This window comes from Triticum dicoccoides, chromosome 3A (genome assembly GCF_002162155.2).
Source record: "Triticum dicoccoides isolate Atlit2015 ecotype Zavitan chromosome 3A, WEW_v2.0, whole genome shotgun sequence".
Classification (NCBI taxonomy): Eukaryota; Viridiplantae; Streptophyta; class Magnoliopsida; order Poales; family Poaceae; genus Triticum; species Triticum dicoccoides.
In genome coordinates this window covers 58,989,537-58,998,142 of record NC_041384.1, presented here as the reverse complement: position 1 = coordinate 58,998,142, position 8,606 = coordinate 58,989,537, and the positions used below count along the sequence as shown (strand labels likewise).

General features: G+C 43.8%; 1 protein-coding gene across 1 annotated transcript; it reads right to left on the bottom strand.

The window, feature by feature from the left end:
- Positions 1-541: 541 nt before the first annotated feature.
- On the bottom strand, positions 542-1,209 carry LOC119271220 (alpha-amylase inhibitor 0.19-like). The gene has a single exon (XM_037553132.1). The coding sequence runs from the start codon at positions 1,142-1,144 to the stop codon at positions 680-682; it is 465 nt and encodes a 154-aa protein (XP_037409029.1). The 5' UTR covers positions 1,145-1,209; the 3' UTR covers positions 542-679.
- Positions 1,210-8,606: the final 7,397 nt, after the last annotated feature.

The following is an 8,606-nucleotide window of genomic DNA, read 5'->3' as shown; positions in this document are numbered from 1 at the left end:
GTTTTGCCAAGCTATTGGCCATGCTTGGGTTCTGGTGACACCAACATTTGGTAAGGTTGGTATGGTCAACTGTAACATCATTTTGCACTGGTGCTAGCGAATTTATCCCTCCTTTAGTCTGTGCATATTACTCCCTCCGTTCCAAATTACTTGTCGTGGTTTTAGTTCAAATTTGAACTAAAACCACGACAAATAATTTGGAACGGAGGGAGTACTAGCTGATGCAACGCCGGAACGCCCTCTACCAGCACCGAAATGCCACTCTTACAACAACACCTGGCTGCAGTATAGCCAAAGGCTCCACTAGATCGATCACAGGGGATGCGTCTACTTATTCTTTTGTACGTTGGATTGAAATTTCTCGATCATTGCTCTGTTTTCATATTTTCGCCTTGTATAGCCCTCCTGTATAGCTTTTTGTCTTCTTCTTTGTCTTCTGTGTAGCCTTTTCTTTGATGTTTTCTGTTTTCTTCTGAAGACCTTGTATCGTTTATTTGAAAAATTAATATGTAGCAGAGTCCTGCTGTTGGGAAACAAATTCTCATCAATAGGGAACTTCACTTTTATTCATCAACGATGCATTTCGCATAGGCACACACACCATTTCATTTAGCTTGTGCGCACCCACAAATTAAGGGGCAGATGCATGCCACAACATAGTAGCTACTCATTCGCTTGACTAGGCGTCCCGGTATGTGGCCACATCCTTGCAGATATACGCTCTACCTCCCGACGCATCAATGACGATGGGTAGCTTGCAGACCGCCGTGATGCTCGCCGCCGTCAGCTTCACCACCTCCCTCCGGCAGCGTGGGAACGCTCCTGTCCCCGCCTGTCCCTCCTGCGCGCCATGCTCCTTATACATGCTATCCAACATGTTGTAGAGGGCATCGCACCTGCACCACTCGCTGATGTTGGCGAGCTGCTGGCAGCAGTCCCTTACGACAGCCTCGGGCACCTGGCTGCCATTGCACTGGAGCTTCAGCAGTGGACGACAGCCAGGGAGCGCGGGCACCTGGAAGGCATACCCTGGATAGCACATCCAAGGACCACTGTTATCGCTCCATGCATCGTACTTAGCCGCTACGGGTGTCGCCACGAGCATACATAGTAGGAGCACCGAGAACACAGTCTTCATCGACATTGTTCCTCTACACGCAAACTTTTTTTGTCTCCGATTTAGTACTATCTTAATCAGTTGTGTATATGGATAAGTACACTCTTGATCTCTGGAGGGTTTGTATAGCTATATAAAGCTAGAAAGCTGCAAGGAAACTGACATAAGCTGTTCATGATCTGCGTGGGTGGCTTGTGTCTAGTGCCTATAGCTTGGGCTTCCACGTCGTTGTTCTTGATCCAGTGCGGTGATGTATTTTGGCATGCATCTAAACATTGTGATTACAACCCAGAGTTTGTTAATCTCACTACTGAAAAGCTAGGATGGTTATATCGACAAAATGAGCTACATCTTTGGTTCATATATATGGCAAGGGAAATGCAAAGAGGTTGACGGAACGGACATAAAACCCTAGTTGTCCATCATACCATCTGCATGAGTGGCTTGTGGGCTTGTATATATTATGCTGACACATCACAACTAATTTTTTTTCAACTTCCAACAGTGCCATGCGGATTTTTTTTGGCATAATTGTCAGCTTTCCAAGTCCTAAGTAAAACCCACAGTTTGTTAGAGGATCCTATATTAGTTTACGCAAAGAAAACTAGGAATACAAGATTCATCTTGGCACGATATGTCCACCTTTGAGGAAATCATTAAATGGGAGTGCTCAAGAAGCAAGAGAATATAGCCAATGCATACACAAGATTGGAAAAGAAGAGAATGAACATATCAACGAGGCCAATGGAGTTTGGTGGAAAAGAAATTACGTGTGAGTTTTCTCTTTAAAAAGACGCAGTCCAAGTATACAACAAGACAAAGTTCACTACCGGATTTGAACGTCTGCCTTGTGCTTGTGGTTTCATATGCAGTGCACAATGATTTCATATGTGATTTCAGATTATATAATGTAATGTGATTTCATATGCAATGCAATATGGTTTCACATGCAATGCACTATATAATGTAATGTAATCTGATTTTGTATGCAATGCAATTTTAAGGTAACGAGATTTCATATGCAACACAATTATTATTTTTATAATCCTGTCATATTTTATAGTGGTGTTGTTTTTTCCCGGACACCACGAATATAATAAGTACATGTGGCGTCGGCCGACCCGCGCCAACAGTGCCAAATTTATCAGCGGTGTTGGCCGCCGATGCCAGTAATATCAGGTTTCTACAAGGGTTGGAAGTCGGCGCCATTAGTGAGCCTTATCAGTGGCTGTCATACTAGCGGCTTCTCCTGTCCGCGCCACTTACAACATTTTCTGAATGCCTCTACTAGGCTTTTCTACTAGGCTTCAGTGCTTGTAGTTGTCACTATGTGGTCTACGAAATTGAACGTAATTTTTATTATTTCTGGTCAGTTATACTACCATGATTGAAGAGGAATAGATCAAAAGTTTTCCCGCAAAAAAATATACAGGAGCCGTCGGACATCATTTACACACAAATCAACACATATCATTTTCAGCCCAACCCACACAAGAATATGTCCCAATCCTCGGTCATGAAGCCCAAACCCTCATAGTGGCAACCAACATAATCATATAGTACAAAGGATAGAAAAGTAACCGGATTTTGCAAGCGGAGTAAGAAGAAGCAGGGTGACACAAGAAGAGTGGTGACATCTTAACCTGCATCAACCAATGAGTTGAAACCCATACTTAGTATAAAATAAGTATGGTAATTACAACAAAATTCAGCAAAGTCTCCCCTGTACCGGGAGCTGTTGGGACGTCATTCACACACAAATCAACACATATCATTCATTTCAGCCCAATCCACATAACATATATCCCATCCCAAACCCCTCCTCATGTCGGCAACCACATAATCATATGATAAAGGCTAAAGAACTAATTGTTTCTTGATGGCGAAGTACCAAGAACATTGCTTGCAGGTCTCCTCTACACTCCATCGCTTGTGTGCTGTGTAGGGTTATTTGAATCCGTTGTAAACTACACAAATAAAGACCTACTCCCTCCGTCCGAAAAAGCTTACCCCTCAAATGAATGTATCTAGCACCAAGTTAGCGCTAGATACATTTGAGGGAAAAACTTAAGACAAGCCTTTTCAGACGGAGGGAATAGTTAGCAAGACACACTATAGCTATAAGAATGGCAGTAATGGGTTAGAGGGTTACTGTAATGGAGCAGATTACCCTAATCATAATCTACCTTAATCATGTTGTGCTAACCACCACTTAAGGCAATTAACCCCTTTTTTACCAGAGAAGATTCAAAAGGAGAATCTGGACCGTGGATATGTTCAACATAACTTCCTAGGATCACAGTAAGTATGCATCCACATCCATACGATTTCACATCACAAGGAAAGTAAACTATTTCAATACCAGTTTAAGAGTTATTACTGTAATTTTCATACACACATAAGTCTGATACAAACAATAAGTCCAAATACAAACCCTACAATACAATAAAAGTGGCAACGAAATATGCATTCATGGCATGTAGCAGCACTATCCTGCGAGTTGTCACGCCGAAATCCCAAGGACTTCATCAAGCTCTCGGCCGTCGCAACCACCAAACTCAAGCTTGAGAAATCACATCAGGTCGCCGAGCTCTACAGGCATGCCGACACCTTTTACTTGGCCAAACGCCTTTGCAATATAGCGAAGACCAGCTCAAGCAACCCTACCAGTAAAGCAAAGGCCCCGGCGAAGGTCAACGCCGCTCGGTTGTTCCCCTCCATATCACAAGGCAGCATGCCAAGTCTCGGCACAAAGAACGACTCCGCCCAAGCTCGACTGCGCTTTTTGATGCAAGACATGCTCAAGAAGCAGTACATCTTCGGACGGGACATGATTCGTGACATGTTCAAGGATTTCATCGTGCCGACAGAGCATTGACCTTATCAGCACCGACTCGGCCAGAACAGGTAAACATGTATATCAATGCTTTGTTCTATCGTTAGTTCGTTACCACAGGTACGTCGGGCACATCATCAAAGACTGCTTTGCCTTCAGACTGACCATAGTGAGAGTAACTTCAAGAGTAACATAAGCTCCAACTCAGCAAAAATGCCTATGCGGCATTGAGTTAATGAGGAGGGAGGCAAATTGAGTAACTTAGCTACTTACCGTAACATCACATATCCCAATACAATATGAGTCTATAACCTAATAAATGAAGTTTTGCATGACACCGCACTTATGTTACTACCCACTACGAAGGTAGTAATATAGTCTAGGATAATGTATATGTTACTCTTGAAGTTACTCTCCACTACGGCTAGTCTCAAGGAGTGGCTACAAAAGGCCATCCAGAACAAGACTCTCAACCTCGACCCTAAGGCCGTTAACCCAGACTACCAGTCTACTAGTGTGGTCAGCATCAAGACCGTCGAACCTCAGCAAGGTGGAACCTGAACCTGGGTACTGATATGTCTCAAACATATCTATAACTTTTGATTGTTTCATGCTATTATATTATTACTTTTAAATAATTTTTATAACATTTTATATCATTTTCTGGACTAATATATTAATCTAGTGCCAAGTGGCAGTTGTTGTTTTCTACTTGGTTTTGACTTTACAGAAAATCCATAGCCAGTCCAGGAACCAACGCTTGAGGTCGACCTGGTCATGTATACCATGTGGTGGCACAAATCCAGCGATCAGCCTTAGCAATGCATTTTTAGCATTGCTTTCCATGTTGTCATGTCCAAAAGGGATGTACTATGGACTCCTCTCTGTCGCAGGCAATGCGCATCACTCTTTCTTAATTTGCCTTTGTTGGAGCTCTTCACCAACTGCCAACCCGTTTGACGACATCCTCCATATGTGAATTTTTCACCTTGCCCAGAACGTCCGTGCTCCACAGCTCTAGCCGCCCCGGGGGTCCGTTGATCGATAAAGAACTCTCAGCCCCGCCTGCTGTTGTTTATTGACGTCCATCTTAAGCTGGTATGCCAAGCAGACTGTGAAGACGCCATTTTTCGTGAAGTTCCAAGCTGGAAAGTCCTCCGTGCCAGCACGGCCTGTTTAACATCATGCATGTTGCCTTCATGGAGTACCTTGTCGAGAGTTGGAATTTGCATGCTAGAGCCCACATACTCCAACAAGCCGCACACCCGTGTAACGTTGGTATTGTCCTTGTATCCCAGTCGATGATAAGCACTTGTCCTCGGGATCCACCTATCGTCCCACACTTTCACTTGCCATCACCGACCCTCCAAATTAAACCTTCTTTGAGGAGCTCCCTATTGCATATGATGTTTATCCAAGTATACAAACTTCTTTGGGGACAAGGGGCCTCCAAGAACTCTCCATATAGATAATATCAAACACACGTGAACATAATGGGTTCAGGGTTGCTCAACAAGCCCCAAGCTTGTTTGGCTAGTAGAGCTTGATTGAAAGCATCATAGTCCCTAAAACCCATCCCGCCACTCTTTTTGCTTCTGCACATCCTCTCCCAAGCCAGCCAATGCACCTTACGTTTGCCATTTGCCCCTTGCATCAATCTTGAAGCAACGATCTCTGGTGTATTTTTTGACCACTACGTACCATCACTTGTAGAATATGCAAAGGATTCGTGGTGAATCCTGCATCGTTTGGGGAGTGCCTAAATATGTTGCCCATGTCTATCTGAATCGTAGTAATATGCCAAATGATACTGCCACTTTGATTCAAAGGATCCCCAAAGAAATTTGTGGGCATTAGAATCCTTAGGAATTTTTCCTATATAGGTCATTTGATGCATAGGCCTGAATCCTACAAGATTTTTTTCCTAAAGAATCCTTTGCAGTTCATTTAATAGAAAATTTAGCATCCACTCAAACCTCTTTTAAAGAATAATATTTTTTTGTGTGACTTGGAACGAATAAAAATCATGTAGGATTCACACATGTGCATGGCATTACAATCATGTGTTTTTTCTACTCCGGCCCTATTATATAAAACTCCCCATTCTTTCCTAGAAAAAACGTTAATCTTATTTTAGCTGAATAAACTGGTTTCTTTGCTACAACGCAGCTACTGTTTTTCTTTTAGGAGATTTCCTATTTGGCGCTCATAGCGCCCGTTATAAGTCATTACGCAAACCGGCGCACACCCCACTTCCTCTTGGGTTGGGCCCGTTTAGTTTTTTTCTTTAAACCTTCAAAAAAATAGGGCGTCTGAACGAAGATTCGAACTACATCCCTTGTGGCTTATGTGCAAGCGCATGAACAGAACTGGCAGAGCTTATCTCTCGTGTCTATTAACTTATTTTCTTCTTGTTATGTGATGCCTTCACTGTTTAGTTTTTCTTTTTCATTTTTCTATGCACAGTTTTTGCTCATTTATTTTTACTTTCCAAAATGCATGAAATTTTTTTCAAACTCAATGATCTTTTTTTAAATTGATGAACTTTTTCAAAATTATTAACTTTTTGCAAGTTTGTGAACTTTTTTAAAGGTTGATGAAATTTTATCAATATCAATGATTTTTTCAAAATGGATGAATTTTTTTCAAATTTGTGAAAATTTGTTTCAAATTCAATGAACTTTTTCCAATTTTGATTAAATTTTTCATATTTGTGATCTTTTTTAAAATTTAATGGAAGTTTTGCAAAATGATGAACTTTTGCAAATTGTGATATTTTTAAAATTTTAAGAACATTTTATGATTTGTTTTCATTTGTGCACTTTTTTAAAAATCTGTGACCGTTTTGAATTTAAAGAAATTTTCCCGATTATCTGATTTTTTGTATTTCTTTAATTATTTTTTCTTTTTATGCAAAAGTCAATGGTTGACCTTTTCCCAAAAGTCAATAGTCAAATTGACTTGAAACGTGTCCTATTGTTTTTTTTCTATCAGTTAACTGATCGAGAAATAGAAACCGATCTACAATAAGAATGAAGAAATAGTACCCAACGAGTGGGCTGTTTAGATGCAGCGCACGCCAGTTGGAGAGATTATCGCTAAAGGCGCCAAATAGGGAGCCCCCGTTTTGTTTTGTTTTGTTTTTAGCCGAGGGGCTCCTCGTTTTTTTATTTGAGTTGAATTGTTTCACAGGACGGGTTGGGCTGTGTTCTCACAGCCGGACTTGATAAATCCAGTCCCTCAAACGCCGGCGAATACTCCCGGGCGTATCCGCGGGCATTGACTGAGCATTTCTCAAAAAAATATGATTCATATCCGGACACCTTAATTACTATATCTTAAATTCATACAAACTCATAATGTCATATAACTACATAGACGCACACGCGTCGTCCAGCTACTCCATCACACTACACTAAACATGTCATCGGACTATCAAAATTTTGCATGTTTGGCTATGGTGGAGTTCATCCACGGCTGCCATTTCCCTTCCCGACGCTCTTGCCGTCCTTCTCGCTGAAGTACCAGTCGAATGCGCAGTACGGATCGAGCCGGATCTGCTTGTCGCCGGAGTTGTCCTCACCGTCACTGTCCTTCTTCTCCTCCTTCGGTGGCAGCCGGCCATGGCATGGACCGCCCGATTCTGCTCTCGGGCGAGGGCGCGCGTGTTCCTCCGCTGTCGTTTCTTCACAATATGGGCGTGGATGGCTTCCTCCTCTGCGGCCGCTCGCGCCGCCACATCAGCCGCCTCCGCCGCCGCCATTTCCGCCACAATACAGGCCTCGATGGCCCTTATCCTCTCATTCCCACGGCGGACCGCCCATTTCCGGTGAGACTCATAGTCTGCCTGACCAGTGATGAGGAAGGAAAGGTGTTCTGGCTGCCGGGACCGCGAGGATCCAGCGCTAGAGGACCCGAGCGCCCGGTGAGCCGACGCTATGGCGTCGCGGCGGACGGATCCGTCTGTCAGTCAGGCGTTGTCCTTCCGGGAGCGGCGGAGTGCAATGCGGACTGCCATTGCCTCCTCCAACCCACACGAGATGACACCCCAGTTGACTGATCCGGACTGGTCGAAATCCGATCCACTACCCGCCATGCCGAAGACGGCGCCGGAGACGAGTTTAGGTGACGAAAGGGAGGGGAGGGAGTGAAGTGAAGTGGCTAGGTTTTGTTCCGGCGAGAGGATGGAGATGAATATAAATAGGGTCGGGTGGGTCAACATGGGCCGGGTCCAACATGGCGGACGTGCCTGGGCGCCCTTGTATCTGCCCCATATTTAAACTGGATATAAGGGTGCTGGTCAGTCCGGACGTTTAAGGCCGTTTGAGACGTCTGTCTGGATCCAAAAATGTGATCGATCAATGACGTATGAGACGGGTTTGAGAGGTCCGGCTATAGATGCTCTTAGAGCATATCCAACGGCGACGCTAAGAGAGGGGCGCCAGGATTTGTTTCCTTGTCTAAGGGCATTTAGGCCCTCCAATCCTGGCGTCATATATGGCATCGATGCCAGAAAAGGCATCAGGCGCTTGTGATTTTTTCTACCGCACCAGACGAAGCGCTGAGTGCAGCCGCCAATGCTTTAGCGCTTGTGATTACAGTCTAGCGTTGAAAAGGAGGGGCGCTTGCATGCTTTTAATTTTCATCGTATTT